The sequence below is a fragment of the Lipophrys pholis genome, assembly GCF_963383615.2.
Source record: "Lipophrys pholis genome assembly, chromosome: 10".
Taxonomy (NCBI): domain Eukaryota; kingdom Metazoa; phylum Chordata; class Actinopteri; order Blenniiformes; family Blenniidae; genus Lipophrys; species Lipophrys pholis.
The window spans coordinates 10,120,429-10,145,382 of record NC_137640.1 but is presented as its reverse complement, the minus strand read 5'-3'; the positions used below and the strand labels follow the sequence as shown (position 1 = coordinate 10,145,382).

Below are 24,954 nucleotides of genomic sequence, written 5' to 3'. Positions count from 1 at the left end.
TTCTGGAAGAAAGGGCTGAGGGTAATTTACAACACTCTGAGGCAGGAGGTCAAGCTTCCTGCTGTAGTCCTTCCTGAGCTCATGATTAACCAACTACATACAATGTATGATGTGGTATTTTTCATAGCAATGTTAGTTAGCAAGTAAAGTTAATATACATATGTGGTGTGACATTAATTGAATAAGTTTGGAACTGTGATATTTATGGTATTGTTACAGTTACAAAGTCATTCTTGCTAATCGAGGACCACCTAAAACAGTATATATTGAGAGTGTCATTTGTTTACATTTCCGGGGAGGTGTTTGTCACGTCTATGTAAAGCATCCTACCATAAATCCACAGAGAAAAGCAAAACTTTGGGCGTGGTAATAGAGCCATTCTCTTAAGTTTTCACAATCACACAAATTATGTGAATTTTCACAAATACAAAAAAAGAAATAAGAAAATATAAATCAATCAATATCAATCAAACCATTGAGTGTTTGGTCATGATTATAACACTGCACAAAAGCTTTAATTTGTTGTTTTGTTGTTTCCCCAAAATTGTTTGCAGTGTTGATAGAGAGAACACAGACATGGAGCCTCATAGTCCATACAATTAGCACACATTCACTCAAAATTCTTTTAAAATTTTATTTTATTTTAGCGAATTATAGATCCAGAAAATGTAATTCTCCAGACAATGAAGTTGTTATAATCAGACAGTACTATGTTTTTGTGTCCTGCAGAGTTCCCGTCCCATCAATTCCCATCTGCACCAGAACCTGTTGAGAGAGCACCACCCAGTGAACATCTCAACATATCCAGCCCTGAGGGTCCCAGACAAGGCTCTGCTCTTTCTACCGCCCCCAACACCCACTTCTCCTGGGCCATCAAGTCCATGCGTGGCCCCAAACTCAGCACCTCTGGAAATCTGCCTTATGTGAGTCATGCCACCTGGGAACCAATGGAGGCGAAAGCAGGGCCCCTTGAGGTGATGACTCTGCCCACCTCGTTGAGAGAAGATATTCCAGAAAACTATTCGGGTGAAGGCAAGGACCAAGACATAGAAGGTGCTAATCCTCCATCTTCTAGAGGTGCAGCAAGTGAGGAGAAAGAGACAGAGGGAAGTGCAGAGGGAAACAACTTCCCCACTGAATTTGGATTGAAAGCCACTAAGGAGGCCAGTACTGGTGTGAAACCGAGTCATGAAACTGAATCTTTACTCAGACAGAGTGATTTTGTGACTGTGGCTGAGCGCACTACTCTCTCCCAGTGGCAGCTGGTCGAACAGCCCACCACACCACCTCAGGGCTCCCAGGAGCCAAAGACAGCAGAGGAGGCAAGGGGAGAGATCCTCTATGTCCTCCAGCCCGCCAACAGTCTGTCTTCTCCCTCCTCACGCAAAGGCAAAGGTGGGACAAATTCAGCGTTCCCAGTGTTTCCTGGAAAGCACAGCAAAGAAATGAGCGAGAGTGACATTATGAATTCTACACCGAAAGCTTTGATGGATGTACTGACCACCGCTGAGGTCATCACAATGGCCAAAGCCACATATAGAACCGACTCTGCCACGACAGCAACTACAACAGATGGTACATCTGACAGCTTTTTAACAGAGGAACCTTCTATTTCCATTTCCTGGGTTCACGAAGACATCCAGAAAACTACAAGCTCACCTGACCTAACAGATCCTGTGGCACCAGATGCAGGGTCTCAAACAGTTATTGGGGTCACTCATCTGACCACTGTTTCATCACACCCCAAGGTTGGTGCTACAGAAATGGAATCCCGATCTGCAGTTTCGGAGTCTTTTGTTGTGGGAGATCTTTGGACACCTTTCAAGGGCTTCAAGACGGATGAACACAAGAGCTCGGGAACGACAGAAAACAAAGAAGGAAGCAACCCGTTTGGTTTACTCGTTCCCAACTGGTCTCTGGGCTTCATCCCATCAGGTAAGTTAGCGACAATTCATTCATTCAAACCTCTGTAATATGTATAGTTTTTGTTTTGTTTTGTTTTTTTGTGGGGGAGCTATGGGTAAAGTAATCACTTTGCTCAAACGAGGTTCCTGTCGTCAGTGTACACAAAAATCTTACGTGACGGAGATGCCATGCAGAAGAGCACATACAGATATAATATAAAACAGCTGCTAAAATACATCAAGAAAGTCTCAGCATTTAAGTATATCTGGGTATGTGATCGGTTCTTCATGTGTTCAGCAACAAAGCAATAACACTGCACCTATGTGGAAGACACATTTTTATTGTTATTATTATTGTTGTTGTTGTTGTTGTTGTTGTTGTTGTTGTTGTTATTTATTGATTTTTACTTAAACAAAGATGAAAAATGCTCTTCTCTTAATTTTGAGCCTTTGGCTTCTTCAAATCACCCAAAGGAGTTATTCAGTGAAACAATAAAAACACAGAATAGTACAAATGCACAAACTACAAACATTCAAATTATTGACTTTTACTTAATTTTACCACAGAATAATTACCTTACTATTTGTAAGTAGTTTAAAATAAGGTTGTCTGTGTGGTCATCAAGTCATGCATGTGGATTAGCAAAATCTAGGAATAAATTCAGTAATGGCAATGTGTTCTAATGACCTTTATTTGAGTCGGTAGTGTGTGAACCATGTCAAATCTAAAACATATGCTCCTCTATTCCCTTACTGTGTCACTTTCTGTTTCATTCTACATCACCTTGCTGCCTCCTTATCCGACATACATCATGCATTCTTAATCCAGCCTTGCAATTTCCTTTTGCATCTCTTTCCTCTTCATCCCTCCAACCGCTGCTGGTGGAATGGGGCTCCAGACAGTCAGGCAGCAGTGGGGTGAGACCAGCTTGGTCTTAGAGAAGTAATTAGCCGGTCAGAGTGATTGCAATTTGATGAACTGGGGGAAAGGCAGAGATGCCGTTTTTCAACAAATCAATGTCGACACAAACTACAAGATGGGACTCGTAATTGACTGTGGACTGCTTTCCTTCTCATTTTCTAGTTTGTCCATGCTCACCAAGCTCTTTTACCAGTGTTCAACTCAACTTTCACCTTGCACTCCGTCGCCCAAACATGTTTTTTAGCATTAAAAGCTGTGTCTGAGCTGTTTTTCTCAGCATGCTTGCATGAATTCTTTTTATTTATTTTTTTATTTTTTATTTTTTAAAGCTAATGGACTCGTTACTATGACAGAAAAAGGTTTTTTTTTTTTAAATACATCAGACATTATAGTCTTGAGGCAACTCATTTCTTCCTCATCTAGATTTGTGCTATTAAATTGAAGTTGGTTTGGTAAATATTTTATGCATGTCTCAAAGGACTGTGGTGTTTATCATGAGTTTCTGCTCAACTAATGCCACATTGATGTCTCTAGCTCTGTGCTTCTGGTATTTCCAGGAACTTTCATTAGTGCCATTTTTGTTCACTTTTGATCTTTTACAATGGTGTTTCTATCATATTGTGAGCTCTGTCATGAACGTGCACATGAGTTTTACTTTTGAAGTGATCGTTTTCACGTCACTCGGATCAACACCTGATTTTCACTTGATGCATTTGCGTTTGTTAAAATAGTCCATATGCTACTTAGCTCTGTTTGAGATGATCAGTCTTTATTCAAGTTTGTTAGGATTAATTGCAAGGTTACCTCTGATGTAGATAAGATTATCAGAAGTGATGCAGAAGTCACTATTGAAGGAGTGATGACCAAGAGAAGAAAGAAAGCATACTTCATTAATTGAAATTTCTATTGTTTGCTACACATTCTAGTGCCATTGGGCTGCCACAGTATGGCACCTGGGGTACTGATCAGAGGTCTTGCTCATGGAGTTATAGTGGTGTCAGCAGTGGGATTCAAACATGCAAACCTCCAGTCTCAGGTTCACTTTTCTAACCTTGAGGACACAACTGCCCTGAATCTGTGACAAAACAGCTGAGATAAAGTGTCATCGTGTAGTGCTCATTGCAAGGTGAGAACATGTTTATTTAGTGGCTGTAAATGCATATTTTGTACTGTGGACACATGCAACCAGCACGCCGAATCGTCAGTGATTCTAAGTGCATTATTAGGTTTGTAATTATAAACAGCAACTAGGCTTCTACCAAAAGTAGTTGACATAGTAGTAGCAGTAGTAGTAGTAGGAGTGGTAGTAGTAATAGTAGTAGTATTAGTAGGAGTAGTAGTAGTAATTGTAGTAGTGGTAGAATATTCTTATACTGATGCGTAAAGACCACAGTGGCTATAAATTAAGTTGCATCATTTGTTAAGTTAAAGTCAAAAGCCTCTTGTGTTTGTCCCGTCATATATTGTTTTTTGACACATACATACATTGTTGTCAATGTTCTCTTGGGAAGATTCATTCAAATCAGATTCAAGCCAACTTCAGTCCAGTAATGTCCCCGATAGTTTTGAGTGAAGGACTCGCCTTTCCCTCTGTAATAACAGCAGGTAAAGATGAGGTAAATTCTTGGATGAATTTGTGGTTTCAATTGCCAGCCACCCAATAATAGGGGCTTGATGCTAGTTTGGCTGGTTTGCTTACAGTGGAGTGCTGCATTCAGCATATTTAATTTTTCTGAATGCTCTCTGTGGAGCATGGCCACGAGGACTCATTACAATTGGTGAACGTGTAAATACTGCAGATTCATTCCATTCAAAGAGGAAAAGTTTTGGTTCATGTATCTGGACAACTGACTCGTCCTCCTGCGGTTGGATTTTAGTCACAGCTTGATGCTGCTGTTTATAAAGTGAATTAACATATAATCATCCGTACCAGGGGTATTTTTACCTTTGTCAGGGTGATATTTGAGTGGGTCTGAGTGGCCTTGCTCCTGTTGAGTGATTAGAAGCATGAGACATCCTCTCTCGGTGTGACCTTTTGGAGTTGTCAGTTTTTAGTACAGAGGAAATTACAGCAGTGGTTGTCTGACCATTACTGCGGGTAGGTAGAGATGGAGAGGAGGGAAAGGGCAGGATGACAGAAGCTCCTGGAAGGAAGAATGGGGGGTGTTGTGAGAGAGGTGAGTGTGTCCTCCACAATGCTGTGGGTAAGAGTACATAAACCGCTTTAATCAATGATCAGAGACTATACTAAGACAGTGCTGTGGGCCTCGAGAGAGTACAGTTCTCCAGCAAAGCACTTTTTCTCGTATCCCATTTTTTATGTATAAATTTCTTTATTTTCACATTTCTATACTTTTTTTCCAATTAAATTTGTGGGGCTATTGGACTTCACTGAGCCTATTTTTTCCTAATTGACAACATATAGGTGGGATAAGCTGCTGATGTTGTACCACATCCAGCTGTTCCATTTTTTTCCCTCACTTCGGCCTACAGCCAAATATCCAAAGATTAGCCGACGTACACAGATACACACACACAAAAAGTAACTATATGTGTGAAGCAGCAGCTTCAACCCCCCGTATCCCCCACCAGTCCCACACAACCACACACACATACACTGAGTACAATTTAATCCTTCTCTGTTAAAGCCTGGCAAAACATACACATCCTTTGTTTAATAACTCATATCTTCATTTCCATATTGTAAAATCCCAAAGACAGTATTTGAACAAGTTTGTAAAGCTACGAGCAAGAAGAAGTTTCGAACTTTTAAAATTGATTTCTTTTTCAGTGCGTCTCAACAAGCATGCACATTTCCCGAAAGCCTCAGAGCGATGGTATCTCCCTTTTTGGGGTGATGAAGCAAGGCAGGTGCATACAGTATTATTGGCTGTCTGTCCAGGATTTGAATTACCAATGCCAATGTGATCCTCTGGCAAACAGGCCCAGCATGCCTCTGAGTTATAGCTGTCTTGACTAGAGCCTTGTCCGAAGCTCAAGATGGATCAGACCTCTGGCAACATCAATAACACGACAGCAAGCCCATAACCAAATGAGAGTGTTAAATTTGGAGGAGAAGAGCCAGTATGCTGAAATGTGCGCACGCGCGTGTGTGTGTGTGTGTGTGTGTGTGTGTGTGTGTGTGTGTGTGTGTGTGTGTGTGTGTGTGTGTGTGTGTGTGTGTGTGTGTGTGTGTGTGTGTGTGTGTGTGTGTGTGTGTGTGTGTGTGTGTGTGTGTGTGTGTGTGTGTGTGTGTACATGGGGGAAGACAGAGATAAATGGAGACAGGGACAGGCTGGGGTGCCATATTATCAGTGTTGGTTTGTGGATGGATGTTCTGTTTGTCTGCTGGCGATCAGAGTCCTTGGACAGGCCGTCGAGAACAGCGAGAGGGCATAATCTCAACGCTGCATATAGAAGTCTATTGATTTTCCTGCCTCATGCTCCATATGTCTCCAGTCTTTTTCTCTCACCATTCTCACTTTCTCTTCTCTGTCTTCGCTGTTCTTGCTATTTTCCCCCATTCTCTCTCACACTCCCCATCTCCCTGACTTTATGTGTTTTATTACTCCTCTGGTCATTGTTATGACTCCCCCTGGCATAATGTTTTGATAGCCTCTTGAACTCAAATGTGATACAACACAAGGCAGTCAATTGCAGTCTAACCATATCGGTCCCCTGCACGATCCTCGGTCTCTGCAGGGTCCTCATCAGTACCTCTTTTTTACAAAATTCACCACTCTGAAAATTCACACTTTGCCTAATCTGTCATCCTCCTATTTGCCTCTTGTCTCACAGTTTCTCTTATTCTTTCTTTTCATGGTGTAATTCCACCATTTTTCCATATCAAACACCCCTGCTGAATCTAATCCAGTGCTATTGGCTTCTGCTTATTAAATGAATGGGATTTGTTGAAGAACAGCCTTGAGGGACATCATGTTCCATCATAGTGTGGGATGAAACGGCGTTACGCAGCTCTCTGTGCTGACTGAGCACAGGCTCTTTGTATGGGGATAACCAGGGGAATGAGCTCAACCAAAGTGTTTAAAATGAGTTTAAACAGACTTCTCATGAATCTCACTGAGCCATTTGTGTGCATTTGTGGTGACTTGTAATCATAATGCATGCCAGTTTAAAAAGCACTGAATAGTACATTAGCAGTGTATTGTTTTTGTACTTGTCTTTTTTTTTTTCTGAGGATAAAATAAAGTCACCCTTCACAGCCAGACAAAGATCAGTACCAAAAAAAAAAATTGAACACAGTACTACAAAAACAGGACAAACTTCTTAATTCATCTTTCACATAGAAAAAATTCCACAAACAATAAATTGTGGCATCTTTTGAAACAAGTAGTATTGATATGTCTGACATGACAAGAGATGCTTTTACAGTTATGATTGTAGTCACACATTCCACAATTTGTCATACATGATGCCAACAGACTTGGCGCTCCCTCTGCATCTGAGTATTTGGATAATAAGACTAATAATAGGACTTTTTATTTGTAGATAGAAAACGAAAATCAGATTGTTGGCTCTTTCAGGGTTTCTCCTGCACAGAGCAGAAGTCAGCATTGCACAGCCAAGGTGCAAGTATTATTCAAAGAGAGGTGTTGACAAGCTTTAAACTGAAACTCTTGTAGGTTTCCAAAGCTAAGCAATAACTTTTGTTAGTGGCTGACAAGCAGCAAGGCTAGAAGCTAAGCTAACTGAGCTTTAAGGAGATCCCAAACAGCCGTTACTTTGCCGTTCTGTTATTACTTTTGACGTATGTCCAAATAAAGCAGATGTTGGTAGCTTGTTGTTATCTTGAGTGATTTATATCAAATCCGTAACATGTGATTGGATTGCAGAAAGAGTTGGCTTGTCTTAACAAATACCAAGCTGTTAGGCGACGTCGAGCTGGAGGACTGTTCACTCCCACCTACATAGACAAATTAATTACATCTTGAGCACATACTGTGTATGTGTAAACAAGGTTTGTTCCAGCTGAAATCCACACAGTCACCTCTTTCTTATATAATAAATATGGCTCTGTTAGCTGCTGACACAATTTAATGACCACTGTACTACTAACACATTAACACTAAACACTGAAACAGAGTGCAAAGAGAGATTTGTCATATTAAGACAATCAATACACTTCACATAAAGGCCGGATTTCAACATCAGAGACTTCTTCTTATTTAATCTGTGATAAAAAGTCAAATATATAGACACACATTTGTCCCATAATATTGTAATAATAGGGAGATTGGAGATGGGAAATTGATTTGAATATCAGTCACAGAAGAAAAAATCATAAAAACCATCAAAGCATAAGCAGCCAGAAGAAAGTCAGGATGTACATTTCACGTCATATCTGATGCATGTTGAAGTTATTCTCTCCGCAGATTTCAACATTCATATAGAGTTGGCTTCCACATATGTGAAGAAGCAGCTCATGATGTTCAAGTCTCAGCGGTTTGAGTCAAGTGCCGTGCCTGGAGAGGTCTTTTAATATTACAGCAAGTAATAAAACGGGCAAATATTTGCTGTTTTGCAAAGTGGTTTTGGTTTTAAACTGTTATAGTAAAACATGCAGCGACTAAATAATTCAGTGAGAAATTTCTCAGCAGGCAAAATATCAGTTATCAGTATTGAGTAACATTTGGGGTGATGGAAAGTGTTGATTTATACATGCAACAGCCAATGAAACAAATAGTGATGTTTGTAAAGCTAACACACCATCAAGATTTTGGGTTTAATATTCCGCAATGAAACTAAAAAAGCCCAGAGAAGCTGTCTTGAACAGGCATTTTTTATGGCATCATAAAAATGCTTTATTATCTTTGCTGCCACAACAAAACCTGGTGATTATTCAGCCTCTAGGAGCCTCATCACCAGTAGCTATATTTTATCTTTTAGATTGTATGACCCAGAGCTCCCATTATGGCAGATGAATGGCTGAATCTCCTGACTGTTCCTGCGAGCAGACACACAGCAGAATTGATAAACACATTTTCTTGTTGTTTTATGAATATTTACTCTTTTCACAGCTCTCTAAAGATCATCTGTGAGGCAGACCAAAGTGTTATGTTAACTTCAGTAGGAACGAACGCTAGGCTTGAGTTTCCTGTTCCCCCGGGGCCAACATATGCTTTTTAATCATGTATTTGTTTTGTTATGACACAGTTTCATGCTCACATATGCATAAAGCGCTGTTGTGAGAAAATTGGGGGTCTTTTTCTCTCATTCAGCCTTCCATAATTTAGATTTTTTGGGACTGGAGGTTTACGAGAATCAGTGCTATTCCCACACCAGCCAAATATGGGGAACATTTGCTCTTTGTGGCTATTTGGAAACCGCACAATCAAGCCATCCGTTTCAATGAGGGATGGAACTAGTAAAAGTCAAACATTTAGCCGCACAGCAGCTGAAACCATCAACTGCTTGTTGGAGCATTCAGGCATCTTCGTCTCCTGTTTTATTGTAGTCATTTTCATTTAGCCGTCTCCACACCAGATAAGAGAAGACCTCTGCTGAGCCATGTGTCCTCCCATTAAAAACACAGACAGTGATTCACACAGAAAGGTTGTTTTGCTTTTTTTATTTCCTCCCCAATGAATCACTATCAGCAAGTGTTTATTGTCAGGTACAGCCTTACTGCCCCTGAGGGTGCATAGAGTTTCATAAAACAAAGAACAACATCACTTCTGTAGGCCACCAATTGGGATAGGTAGGGAGGGACGGATGGAGGCAGAGAGCCTGACAGGGTGCTGTCAGAAAGAATATAATCCCCTGTGTGGAGTCATTGTATGGTTGTGCAGAGCGGAAAAGGCTAACCTGGCTGGTATGTGTGGTACCGGTTACAAAAGGAGCATTCAGGAACCATTAGATGAAACGACAGGAATCAGTTACCATTTGCTGAAAGGATATTTCAGTTTTCTATCTGTATCTAACAGACTTGTCCCCTTTGGAGGTCAGAGGAAAGAAACAAACTAGTGGCAGTGACCTTTTTTGACTGCACTTTCTCACTGTTTTTATTACCTTGGAATGAAAAGGTTTTGGATCCTTTTTTTTTTTTTTATGATGTGAAACTGGTCGCCGGACACAGAGAAAATAAGGTGTCCATTATTCCTGCAGCACATCCAAATTTGAATGACTGCATCCTTGAGACGTTGCTTTCACATTTTCATTCTCCATTTGCAGTTGGATACATGCATATCCTTCAGCAATTCAGCCAGTCACACATGCAGGCACATGCTGTCAAAAATGGAGCCGAGTGTCATCAAGGTTAGTGGTGAAATGTATGATTTTAAATTGAGGTATTTTTTAGTTACAGAGGAGTGGCAGCAGAGAGGATGAGTGCATCCAGCTGGGATTTTCAAGCTGCCAGATTGCCAGACTTACTTCACTCCCTCTCACTCTCCCCAGCACCGAAGTCAGAGCGCAGCGGTAGCAGAGGGTGCTGGGCTCCCAGCGTCAGTCATAACACATCATGCAGTAGCCAGCCCACAGCGGGTGGAAGAGATTAGGGGGGGGGGGTCTCCTCATGTAGAGCACGTCAGACCCTCCCACAGCTCTGTCCCAGCAGGATAGGATTCATAGATGGGATAAAATGACATGTCTTCAAGGCACGAAGGTTTCTTAATGAGTGCACTTGGTGAATACGAAGATGGGAATTGTACAAATTGGTGAACCTAAAGCAGCAGGGGTGTGTTTGCAGATTGTATTTGTGGATTTGAGCAATTTCTGGAAGCAAGCTCTTTTTAGAGTTTCTGTTGACAGGAGCACATGAGGTCGTGTAAAGTAATCCTTTTTGTGAGATTTAAACATGCAAACAGCTTGCTGTTCTGCAGCCTGAACGACAGCTCACTTCATAGTAACCGCAGAGGAAAACAAGTGAAGGTGCGTGCGTGCATTTGTTCTTGTTTTACTTATGTTGTGAAAACTACAGCTGCATTGTCAAAGTGCAAGTTTTGCTCAGGACAAAAAAATAAATAAATCATTCCTCTAATATCAGCGATTCAACCTAGGGTGAAGTAAGTTTGTTTAAATAAAAAACTACAGTCTAGTTTGGAAAAAAGTGCATTGGCTCTTGTTGCTTTGTTGTTTCCAGCTTTTTGAAAACAAGAGTAATCCCAAATGTGTTTAAGTCTAACGCATTGATAAAATGACATTAGAAACATCATATTTCTGCTGATTTATATGACTGCATGCAAATTATAAGGGAGTTGACTAGTTATTTCCTATTTTCAAATGAATCCAATGTGGAAGTAGGACGTTCCGAGCTGGTAACAGCAAATCAACATGAAGGAGTTCAACCACCAAGTGGCTCGGTCAAAGACACAACCCCTGATAACCTTGTCACCAGAGTGGAGACCATCATCCACTGGCACTACAGCAATATTAAGCCAATTTATTACATCACAGTGATAAAATGTTTCAAGGTCGTCACAGTGTGCATGAAAAGAACTGTAAAACATGTTCAAAACCAACTCAAACTCATCAATTTTTGCCATTTGCGATATCCAACTCAAGCCCTATAAATAGGTGAACCCAACTAAATTCCCCCTGCACTAGGACTTGATGACAGCGTGAAGGGAAAGCTCTCTTTTAACAAGAAGAGACCCCATACAGACCCAGACTGCACCTGCAGAGAGGTACAGTGAGTGAGTGGGCAGAGCGGAAAGAATCAGAGACTCGTTACTGCCAAGAATATAAAGGATATGAATTCGTTGAGAGCGAACAAACACAAAAGAACAGAGGAAATTAAGAAATCACTTCAAAGTGTTTTTGAACATTTGAAAGAACAAAAAAACTAAAAGATGTGTTTTATTTGCTTACAAACAACATGAAAAGTACAGTTTGAGTTTACCTGTCGATTTGAACCTGCAGTCGAAGCAGTTTTGATGTTGTCAGAAGGTCTGTTCCAAGCTGAGAACCGTATCGGCTAAAACCTTCTGCAGCGGTTTGTTTTGTTTGACAGTAGGTATTTACCAACAGATTTCTCTTGAGTGATCTGAGAGGACTTAGCAGGTATTTACCGCTGAAACCACTAAGAAGTAGTTTGGTCCTGCCCCTTTTAATGATTCATGGGCAGGCAGCAGGGCTTTGAAGTCAATTTCGCGTCTAAATAGAAGCTAAAGGAAGGACTTAAGTAGCTCATTATTATTATTGTCATTGTTTTTGGTGTTTGGAAAAATGGCCGGTTTATGTTGTAGAAGTTAAAGTTGTTTGAAAGGTTTTTTTTAATAAATACTTTGATCTGAGTTGTAAACCTAAGTCTCCTACAAACATTTAAATCCCATTTCTGCATTCTTATATTTGAAGGTCATTCTGAAAAAGAATTCTGATTATGACTAGGATGGGTGAATGCAGGGAAGTAATTTCCCCAAGGGGATAAATAAAGGGTCTTTCTTTCTTTCTTTCTTTCTTTCTTTCTTTCTTTGCAGGTTCTCTCTGTGTGTTGTCTTTAGATATACCAGGTTTTCCTCTTGTCTAGCCACAGTGGAATAAAACAAACTATTGTCTGGTTTAGGGCTCTTCTACAACAGAGTACTAGGTCATCTTTTCAAGGTCAGTGAAGTTGTGTTCAAACTGATTGTCGTTTTGATAATCATGCAAGCAGTCTGGTAGAAGTTGAATATAAATTAAAGTGCTGGAGGATTAATCATCGTCTCCTCAGCTAGTAATGTCCTTTGTCGCATCCCTTTTGAGTTGATGTGGCAATTACAGTGAGGCGCACCTCACTATTTTCATCAGGAGAAGAGTGCTAATAAGCGTCTTCATGCAGGAATAAAGGATATAGGTTTGCTCGGTGTGGGCTTCAGACTGTGGACACAAGAATACACAGCAATTCAAATGTGTTGGCTCAGGGCAATGTATTTTTTTATGCATTCGATTTGGAGCATTGACAGATACACTGAAAGTTTTGTGATTGTCAGTCATTTATAAGTACTGCCGGGTTCGTGGATATGTGATTCTGTGATTAAATCATCATTTTACATTTTCATCGCTTCCAACTAATGTGATGATTGGTATTATTTGTCCGATGTATTATCAAAGTAACCAGAGTGAGTCTGTGTGAATGCTGGCACTTTAGCAAACTGTGTTAATACTTATCACACATAAGCACATGTGCCTTATGTTACACAAGTCAGCCCTGCTTCCTGCAAAATGCCTTTAAGGATTTAGTTACATGAAGAGAAAGACATTTGTTGTGTCGACAAGCAATGGTGGACGCATAACTGCAGCTAACACTATGGTCTGTTCTACAGTAACCACATTACAGTTTCTTATTAGATCAGAAGCTATGGTATTTCTTTGTATTGATCTTTTCCATAAAATGGTGTGATGTTGCAGCTTCTCATGTGTCAGAATAAGGCGATATTGTAAAAACGACAAAATGTACATCACACCGAAATATGTCATAAAAAAACACAAATATGAAGATGAGAAATATGATATGTAAATGTCTTAAATAAAAAAGTACAATAAGTACAATTGTTGAACTATATTTTAAATATGAACCGCAATGATGCATGATTGAAATTGTACAATAGTATTCCTGCAATATTAAGTCACATTGCACACTTGAAAAGATAAATTATAGATCATTTTTAGGGACACGAAGCTATTGACAGAGGTGAAATAAGTCCAAGGACCAGTCTTTGGATATCGCAGCTTCTTTCTGTAGAAGTTTGATGGCCCCAGGCAAGATTGACTTCCTGTGACACTATGCAGTGCATCTTGGTGGAACGAGACTTGAACTGAACGTACTCCTGTGCTGCCCTGGCACATCGTGGGGTACATTGGACAAAAAGACATGTGACTTGGACTGCATCATTCTCTCTGATGCCGCGACCAGCTGATACAGCTCCAAACACTGTCATTTCTCAGCTTATCGGTGTCTCCTACATTCAGCATGCTTCCACAAAAAAAACAACAGCAACACACAGCAATGCAGTGATTTTCTGTAGTTTTCAAGAATTCAATAATAAGTTAATAACTTCTTCTCATGATTGACATTGACTTGGTTTTCTCGGCTGGATTGAACTTGATTCAGCGCCCGCTGCATTGGATGTGGGAGTAAAAAACAGTCCTTGTAAATTAAAACCAGTCAGACACAGTCTGAATACAAAACTGCTACAGAGGAATTTTGTCTATTTTGTGAGTATGGATGGATGGGATGCATGTTGAGTTTTGCCTAATCTCAGCCTAATTTTGTTACACTCCTTGACCCACGTTTTCTTTTGAAATGTACTTAGCATTGAGGTGGTGTGGGTGGAGATGGATTCTGCACAAGTGAACTCAGAGAGGAGGATGGGGGCCATCCTGAGCAGTGTCTCTCCCACCCCCTTCATGATATCCCGGTCAACAGCAAGTGCACCTAGTCAAGCCCTTCCTTGTTCCCTATGTATAAACTGTTTGCCTGGACATATTTACTTATTTAATATTGTACTATTACTCTTTTTATATTTTTTATGTTCTTATCTATTGATATTATATTACATTCAGTGTGGAGCAATGCTGTAAAAAAGAATTTTTTTTGTAAACAATAATGCATTGTTTATTCTGTTCTATACTAAACAAATTGCATTTGTAACTTCTTGTTATTGGCCCCCCAACAAAGTAAATCAGTTTCTCACATTGAGTCAAATCATGAGGAAGGACAAGGCACAGAAAAAAAAAAAAAAAAAAGAAGTAAAAGCTAAAAATAGTGTTAGAAGAAATATGCAAATATAAGCCAACAGCAATTCTTGTGATGGAACAGTCGAGGCTGTGACTCCTAAACTGGGATAATTGCCTCAAACAGATTCCTTGAACAATGTCCTAACAGGATTACATTAGTGCTGAAATACTTGCGGGTTTCCAAATTGTCTAGAGCATTTTCCTTCTGGATAAATCAACCAACATTCACCAGGTACAAATGCCAACATTTGGCTCATATTGAAGTCTTTGCCACTTATGTCCAGTCCGAGGAAACAAAAGCACCGGAGGGATGCTGGGATTTCAAGGTCAGACAACATACCAATCCACACAACAACACAACATACCAACTCAGCCTCTGTGTTTGATGTCACACTTTATCTACCATGTGAAATCAGCTTAACTTAATATACTTAAAATCCTTCAAAATCTAAAACTGCACATTTATCTATGCGCAATGCACACATAATTTATCAGCCTACGGCCGTGTACACAGGCACATTCACTGAGTTGTAGCATAATTTGATGTGTAACAATATGAGTTCTTGAAGTCACAGCATGAATAATTCATAGTGTGTGCCTCCCTGACAGTTAGTGTGTCAGCCTTTTCCCAGGGTGCATCTGTAATATTGAAGGATAATTAAAAAGGGTGGGTTGAGGTGTGGTTGATTCAAAATTCTTTTTTCATAAAGTCCCTCCCCCCAAAAAAAGAAGAACAAAAAAAAAGAGCAAATGCATAGTGAAGAGAGGTGTGTGAAAAAAACCAAAGTGGATTGAATGTGTTTGCGATGATAAGCCAGGATGAATTATTTTCCAAACTACTCTGACAGCCCAAGATAATGTAATTTATTTAGGACGAACGGAGACTCTACAAGTGGCGCTCTTGTAACAATGGACCCTCAATTTGGTCGTCAGTCACGCGGTGCAAGCCTGCAAAATTGGGTTATATTGAATTGCTGGCATGTTGCTCCACCCTGGTCCTCCGCTGGCTGATGTAGTGTGACGTTCGGTCCACAAGGTGCACATCGGCTGCTTTCTGCTGTCTCAGGCTGCTGGGGCTGTAGCTAATCCGTAGTGTCATGCTTTTTCATTGCTTGTGTGCAGACATGCTTCTCTGTGGGTATGTGTTTGTTTGCGTGTCCGGGAAAAAAAGAAAACATCCAATGCTGTTAAGAGGAGGTGAAGTTAAAATTGAAGTTATAATTTATACTTGGGAGCAGCAGGCATTGCAATTGAATTGAAAACTTTGTTGTAAATTTATTTTGTGCTTTTTCTCATTATTCCTTCTTGGACCGATTAGTTTGGACACACATGTATGCAGTCTTGTCTCCTGCATGTCTCATCTAAGTTTGCTATTTTGTCACTTGTACTGTTCACCTACATTATGAACTGATGAGTGAACCTGACTCCTGCACTGTTTAAATAAGTAATAGCAGTTTAATATACCTGCATGGTGGTCTCAGTCATCTGGGTAATCCAGCTATGTGAGTTTCCGCATTCACAGTAATATTTAATGGATTACTGACAGGGATTACGTGTGAAGTGGTGAAAAGTTCAGTGTTTGACATTCGGACTACCGTCGACACCCAGGGTTGTTTCTCACCCCTTTCACCCCCGAACATGCACTCTCTCAACAAGACAAACGCAGGTGTGTCTCTGTTGTTAGAGAAGGAGCACCGCATGTGGTCAGACAGACAGAAATAGCCAGTCCCTCCCCTGCAGCGCTCATCAATCCTAGTTCTTCAGAGGCCACTCGGCTCAGGAACAGTACAATAATCACATCAGCACATCTGCTCCTTGGGTATCCTTCTGTGTAACATAGCAACACATCCTGAAAAGGTGCAAAGAGTGTCAGCTTTTGAAGAGGTCAAGCTGGGTTTGAGTTCATAGAAACATCACAATCGTTTGTCAGAGACCTTCTGTTTTGGTGTGGTTTCTTATCAGGTGCTCTGACCACATGAGGAGCATAATAGTCATACTGCTTGTAACTATGGGGTCTTTGTATCACCACTGATGAAATACACAAAGGGTACTTTTTTCAGAATTGGATTTTGAGCTCTTATGTACAAAAGCTGACAACTGAATGCATAGCTATAAGACCCATGTTCGCAAATTAATCAATCATGATATTAAATACTAAATATATTGTTGCTGAGGTGGCATGGCCAAAAATAGTTATGTAATACTCAATTTGCAGAATGACCCCTTTCCCCCTGGCTATCACCTTCATGTCTTCTGAATTAATCAGGATTTCACTCCAAAAAATGACATTGTTCAGTCAGACTCAGGCTTGAGCAACATTTTATTAGACTCAGCTCTTTTTTCCGTTGAAGATCTATTTGTTTCAGTGGAGGACTCTGTTAAAGCTCAAAGAGGACGGCTGAAAAAAAATATTGCAGCTGCTCATTTTCTCCTGCCATGTGGTCACCCCTCAGATTTATATGGTGCACCTTTAAACTGACTAAAAGGAGAGCAGGAAGCTTGATTCAGGGAGGTGAGGTGTGCTGACCCTCCCCGTTTTGTGCATGACCTTGTAGACTGCGGGGCTGAAATTTTTATGTAATACTCCACCCTTCAAACTCCTGCACACATTAAATTGTCTGACCACTGGGCACTGACATCATCAGCAGACAAGAGCTTCTCGACCAACGAGTAAACTTAACCTCTGTCCAGTTCCATCTCTTCCTCTGTCCTTTCTCACCTTCTTACCCTCCCTTTTCCGCCCTCACGTAACTCACCTCTGTAAATCAATCACTTTGAAGTAATCTGAGACTGCACTGGGGTCTGCATCTCTGTGCTGGAGAGAAGGGTTATCTATATTTCAGCAGAAATAGGTTTCATATTTCCCTGGTGTGTATTCAGCTTGTCAGGGCAGTAATTGTAGCTCATCTGCAGTGAGTGACTTGCCTGTCTGGGCGACACTGATATGTGGGTAATATCCTGACCCTGTGCGTCTGCCACCCTCTGTCCATTTTGTCAAGGGAGAGGAGGAAATTTGAAGTCATGCAGGTCATGAAGATTATCCAGTGCAGCTAATTACCAGCTCAGCTCAGCCCAGTTAAAGATAAAGTTCAGTTTCGCTGTAAATGTTCTTAGTAGATCAATTAGAGGCCAATTTCAGTTTCCAAACTACTTAGTCATTAGTTTGATAGTTTTGGGCATTCTTATGTTTATTGGTAACACTGCATTCATTACTGTGATTAAAGTTAAGGGAGGTTCAAGAGATGAGTTGAAAATCTGCATAATTTAGGTTTTAGCTGGAGCAATGGAGCCTAGTTGAGTTTCTCACTTCAGTCATCTTCTTAGTGTCAAACAAACAAACAAACAAACAAAAAACAAACAAAAAACAAACAAGAAAACAACTCAGGACTCTTTTTTAAAAAAGAAACTTAAAGGCACTACAATAGTTTCACCCACAGTCTGTTTGGATTATCCAAAGCTTTACCCACAACTGACTGGCTCACTGGCCGTGTTCAACGCATTTTGAGACGTCACTGAAGGTAAAGCACTGATGAGAGAACATTTAAGCAGATATACCAAGAGTGTGACTAATAAATCATGCAAAAAATATATATATATATATATTTTGCAAGTGCGAGATTTGTAGTGGCAACAAACTTGCAGGAAAATATTTGAATACATTTGTGCCAACTCATTTCTACTCTGTGGATTCAATATTATCGAACGTGATCCTTTTCTCCTCCTTCGCATCTGTCAGAAAAGAATTGCACATTTTTGGTACAGTTTATATTTTGAGCTAGGGATAGAAAACAACAGCTTGTGTGTAGCACATACATCCTAAAGCTCCATCATGACGGGGTGTAGGAATTTCAGTGTTGCGACACACAAACGATGACAAGGGAGATCATGAGATCAGGAACTCTTCTGCATCTGGAGGAGCCGGTTCAGGTCATTCAGGTCATTGGATGAGGATGCCCGTGTCAGGACCATTCCCCGAGGTCAGCCAAAGCGATGCTGGCGATCTCTTGGTTGCCCTGATAACAGCTCTGGTCTAACTCATGATAAGCAGTTAGAGTTGCACACTTGAGCTCCCTGGGCTTCTCTTCTCTCCATATAGCCACCACAGCCCTGTACGGCCGAAGTGGGTAATGAGAAAGACGATGCAATAGATAGGGGGAATGCTCCACTAGGATAGCTGTTGCTGAAATGTATTTATGCATGAAAGCTTGTCCACACTGAGTACCCCCAAATATAGAGAATACCCCTGAGAGGAATTGACAGTCTCCTGGGAATTTTAACGCCATGCACATCACATCGTGATGCGCCAGCTGGTGTGCAATGCATGACTGTATCTCAATCTTCTAAAAGAATAACTCCAAAAAAGTCTAACATTCAAATCGTGATCATGTTCCGTATAAAAGTAATAAAGCAACATTTCATGAGGATAAAAGGAACAAAAATAAACCCTCCTGTGGCTTCACTACATAAAACAGTAAAACCCACAACCAGCTATTGCAATGGATGGTTGATATGGTTAGATAGTTTTTTCTATTAATGGCCACCCAATGTTTTTATTATTATTATTTTTTAAACCACTGTTTGATCTAGAACATGCATATAGTGACTTCAACATAGATTGAAGGAGTGTCGAACAATGCCATCTGCACACTTTTGAATTACGTGTACTCTGGTGTAGTTTGATCACAGTCTGATGAAAGATAAGCAAAAGAAAAAACAAAGTCTTCAGAATTGTTATATATTTGCAGTTTCTCATAAATAATGTGGATTTTGAAGGAATTCCTTAAGTGAGATGTGCATTTTATAAGCTGTCGTTTAGTTCTTAGTCAATTAAAATCACATCACTATGATCCACATATTGTTTGTCAAGTTTCTGTGGTTCTAGATAATCAGCATGTAGCTTGACAAGTTCCGTGCTAAAGCAACAAATGCAATCAAATTGAATTCATCACTGCTCCGTCATTTATTACTATGAACTGCTAATGATGCTGTTTATCAAAATGTGTGCATTTTATGGTTGATGTGCACATATTGACAGAGCCACTGTGACTAATACCATAATGTATAAAAAAAAAAACACATGTTCACGCATCATCACGTAAGTGACGCAATGAATTTTTCTCACCACCAACGCATCGAGCCGTCACCATCGCGACAAAAAACATCTGTATTTAAGCTCATACTTGGCAGTTTAGTGCTGCCATTCATACAACTCGAACTGTTCTATGTGGTTCAGTACCTTTTAGTGATGTACTCCAGCATTAAATTTTAACGGGGCAGCTCTTGCTGGGCTCCGGTGATGGCTTATCGCGCTCATAGAGGGGGAACACTTGAACAGGCTGAGGCATGATCTCTGTCTCAGCAAAGCTATTACAAGGTTCAGTGAGTCTAAGCACTGCCACACGGCGGGTGATAAGCAGGTGTATATACAGTAAATGTAAGTGCGTATGTGTGCAATTTTGCTGCGCGTGGGGGTGTGCCACCCGTTTATTCATGCAGAGTTCAGTGTTTCTGTCAGCACAACCTTTTCTGCAGGCATTCATCGGGGTGAGTTTGCTAACCACTCAGCTTCAGACTTCATGGGAAGCAAGACATTTCCCCTAACACAACCCCTCCTTTAATGGTCCAGTCTAAATCCTGGGTGCATGTGGGAGCTGACATGGAGGAGTAGCTTCCCAAATATGCCACAACGCTGAGATAATCTCACTCCTGAGGGGCTTAAAAAAGCATAAGATGACCCCACGGAGCAGTGAAATGTCACACAGCAGAATGTACAACTTCTTATAAAACTCTGCACAGGATGGAGGATATGTTGCAATATGTACTAAGACTCTGGGAAGAAGATTACACATTATACCTTGAATGACATATGAATTTGTACCTCACTGCAGACCTAAACCCTGAAAGCTGAAATCCTGCAGGGCTTAAACTGTCTCTTTTTGGTTATAACTTCTCAGGTGTACCATACAAATCTGTGAGGACTTTTTTTTTTCTTCTTCTTCTTGCTCCTTGGTGGGTTTTTTTTTTCTTCTTATCTAAGCCTTCTCTTTCTCTCTACTATGTGAAAGACAGAAAGAGAAAGATGCACAGTTGGGATGGAGGAAGAGACCTATTTTGAGACCCGTGTGTAATTAATCATGAGCAAGCAGCCAGCATTAAGAGAGGAAGAAATGTATGATAGCACCCTCCGTGACTTTCTGTCCCTCCTCAGCTGATATTTCTCTTTTACTTGCTCTCATTCGGTCCATCTTTCTCTCTTATACTTGAGCTGCTTTATGCAAAAGTTGAATTTGTATCCTCCCCTCTCCTCTTTTTGTGAGACCAGAACTCTCTTTCCTTTCCATCGTTCACTCTTTCTCATGCTTTTTAAAATCAGTTTTCCCCATCATTACTCATTTGTACCTCATGTGCATGCACAGATATCCACAATTATACCAGAATTAGGAGCAAGGCACAGTGCCAGTCACGTTGGACATTGTGAGCACTCTCCATGCATGTCTATCCTCTCATGCGGAACATTTATTTGGAATGAGATTTTGCTGTCGTCACTCAATCCATACCTATGATCAACACCACAGAGTCCGGAGGCTAGTGTTTGCGGACAGATGGTGAAGAACATGGTCTCATTTGTGTGTAATAAGTCGTTACTAATTGTCTGCAGATTGGATCAATGTCCTTTTCCGCGACTGCTCAGCTTTTTGTTTATCATTGATGGTCGAGCTGTGGAAAAGCCCCTTCTATCTTTTTGATGAGGTGGTTTTGGTGGAGCGAGTCAACCTTCATCAGGATATTTTCTTTTGCAGACGAAATTTGGAGCAGTTGGAACACTCTGATTTTATGTCATTTTATTTCATGTTACCTGTGTGGGCTGGTCGACATGAATAAAGACGCACGCCCAAGCATTGCTTTAGTTTTTCCTATCAGCTGTTGACTTAAATCCTGAAGAGCTTATGGATTACCTTTGAAGATGTGTCACTACCGATTCTCACCATAGCAAAGAGGCACCATGAGCAGCCTTAAAACATAAGACAGAGCTACTTGCCCTCTGTGGTGTGATTGACTGGGGTAATGGTCATGAGAAGATCACCTTTCGGCTCCTGAAGCCATCCTCGCTGAGACTAGTCAATGACCCGCTACCCAGCTGTCAGATATGCTGCATGCGTCACTGCCTTTTCCACTGCAGAAGATACATGCCTGCCTGGGTTATGATTCATGCGGGAGAGATATTTAATACCAAAACTGCATGCAGAGATACTCCGATGTCACATTTATCTTTGTGTGACTGAGGCAGATTACCACATTGTAGGACCATAGGTCCCATCAAAAATAAAACAACTTCATTGCAGAAAGGTTTAAAAAATAAATGTGATTGAATGTATAGCTAAAAATGTTTTCAGGGATATTTTTTCTCAGGCAGTTTGATCTTTACTCTAGTGTTTGGGATGTGGCAAGGCTGCTTTTTGGAAGGGATTGGTTTAGACTATCAATTTCAGTGACACTATATGGTGATAAAAAAAAATTTCCTTAAAGATAATGCTTCATTTTTTTTTTTTTTAAACTTGTCCATTCGTGCCTTTTAACATTGAGCAACAACATTGTAAACGCAATGAATGAAGTAGTTCAACATGTTTCCTGATTTTTTTGCTTAAAGAGAGAAGAACATATTTCTTGAGAAGCAAAGCATGAGAACAGTTTCTATGAGAAACCATCAGAGAAGCACATTCTTATCTTAACCACTAAAGTCTATACATACCCTACAAACTTTTTCTCTCTCTCTCTCTCTCTCTCTCTCTCTCTCTCTCTCAGAGCTGCAAGAACAAAATTTTATTATTTTCTCTCAGTCCCAGTTTTGGGAGTTCTTGCAACTTGTTTTTGACACATCATCTGTTTGTCTTGTGTGGTACCCAACAACTATTGTGTGATTGATCAGACATTTGAAGCCGGCATGGTCAATGCAGAAAAGTGAACATACCACCGGCATAGACTTGTTTTCTCCATCCCCTCCCCTCCAGTTTTGCGCTTGCGTTTCTTGTGAATTATGAAATGCCCTGCCCAGAACAAGCTGCCATCTTAAGAGAACAAACACATTTCTCTGTGTTTGTTGACTGTGTGTTAACCTTTAAACCCATTTGGCTCAGCAAAATCCATTTACATTCCATAGGTAATGTTTCATCACTTTACATGTGACATATGTGTGCACCTGCTAATCCTAAGGTTGTCAGTTCAATCCCCATTTCATCTATCTGTGTGTGTAAAAGCTTTTAGGCAAAGCAATAAACACCAAGTTGCTCCCATTGGAGAAGGAGCAACATGCACAGTGGATGTGTTGCCAATTGTCAACAAACCTGGCTTCAAACCTGGACTTTTCTTCTGCACGTTTCATATTTTGCATCATGTCAATTTTGGGCGATTTTCCCAACCAATATTTCTCATAGTCCCACACCATTTTGAACACATCTTTGAAAGTTGTACACAGAGAATTAAAAAGCCTCTCCACTCATATTTTTGCCAGAAGGCCTTCAAAAGGAAACAACTTCAGTATAAAAAGAATAGAGAGCCTCATCAGTGATGGGCCAGTATTTAATTTATTCAGTGAAATGACCAGTTGGCACTTGATTATAATGACAACCTTCAGACCTTCAAAAACGGGCAAACTTTTAACCACCAACTGTTTAGTGAATCCTCCTAAAATAAGACAAAGAGCTCTCACAAGTTGACTGCTCATGTTAGGAAATAGAGGTTTACATTTTTCATGATGACCGGGAAACTTACTTCTGTACCCCAGAGGGGCAAGAAAACATAACTAGACCGTAACAGCAAACAATAAATAATAAACACAGTGTATTTTGGTTTCGAGACAGTCCCAATGCACCTCAGCTTTTATAGAAAACTGGAGCGAGATCAAGTTATGGATGGATAGAGGAATGGATAGATAGATGGACAGACAGATTGATGATATTAAAATAAATACAGTTTTAATTAATGATGAACAAACATGACCATTGTTGGCACACGACATTGGGTTATTTTTCCTCTGTGTCCTTAATGACTGTTTTAGTATCATTATAGCAATCGCCTTGTGGAATATTGTCCTGTAATGTTATTAATAGAGACACTCTTTACATTCTGATGTAATTGTGTACACCACAAAACTAATTATTGTAGTACTCAGACAAGAACCGTATAGTTTTATGTACGTTGCTGATGAAAGAGTCGCTCACAATCACGTCAATCCGAGACAAGATAAGGTTCCTTTCATTATGTTCACTTATGTCTGTCAAGTCAAATCAACCACTTTAAAATGTCAGCGTCTTCAAAGCAACTGAAGTGTGAATGTGGATGATTGGATGTGGCTGGCTCTCTGGCGAAACAATGTGTGTATGTTTTACACTTTTTTTTCCTTCTTTTTGTTTTTACAAATATAGTGTGAAACATTGACTGTTGGGGCTCTCACTATCAAAGTAAAATTATCAAGTGTGTCACATGCACTCTGGTATTATATACATGCTTTTGTATTTTTTGTAAGTTTAACTTCACATTGACCTCAATCCAGTCATGATCGATATCTGCTTTATTTAACTTGCAAGGTGCACTGTCAGGACCTCTTCCAAGAAACATTTAGTGAAACTCAAGTTTACCTTCAACAGGGCTGATGGGCAATTTAGAGTTACTAAATAATTGTTTATAAAGATAATATGCTGGAGTAAACAGAAAAATCCCATGCATGCACAGAGAGCACATGCAAACTCCCCAAATCCAACCTGGGTGTTACTTCGAGGCATGTACTGCCCCGTATCTTTTCCACATGTGTTAAAGACAACTCAGCAGCTGCAGAGTTTATCAGCCGCATCCGCACATCATTAACCTTAAAATGTGTGTGTTTTCAAAACACGTTCACTGTTGTTGTTTTTTTTCTTCCTGGCTGCTATATTAAGAAATGAGCCCGTCTCTAATGATTCCTCTCATTCAGTGAATCACTTTTATGCATTTTCAAAGGCAACTTTCCCATCATCACCCCTGCCCGGCGTATTAACAGCGTCCTCGCTGCAGCAGTGGGCGCAGTTTCACAGGAAATTGAACACACACCCACGTTATTTTAAACTAGCATGCAATGAGTCAGGGTCAGACGAACAGCCAGAATACACACACATACACACACACACACACACACACACACAGACACATGCTTCTAGGCATACGCATAAACATAAAGGCTCTGACTCAACACACACACACACACACACACACACACACACACACACGCGCGCGCACACAAATGCTTCCAGGCATACGCATAAACATAAAGGCTCTGACTCACACACACACACACACACACACACACACACACACACACACACACACACACACACACACACGTGTGACAGTATTTCCACGCTTCAGGGGGAGCTGCACTCTGTGTGCTGCACAGCATCTCTCTGCTCATACATCATTAAG

The 24,954-nt window shown here is 40.4% G+C and overlaps 1 protein-coding gene across 1 annotated transcript in view; it reads left to right on the top strand.

Annotated features, from left to right (window-relative positions):
- ncanb (neurocan b) overlaps positions 1–24,954 on the top strand; it is a gene marked incomplete at its 3' end in the record, with an annotated part of 162,894 nt that overhangs the window by 75,789 nt on the left and 62,151 nt on the right. Inside the window, exon 9 of the mRNA XM_080473083.1 lies at positions 730–1,935. Within this exon, the coding sequence (XP_080329209.1) occupies positions 730–1,935 (1,206 nt within the window). The remainder of the gene's footprint in view (positions 1–729; positions 1,936–24,954) is intronic.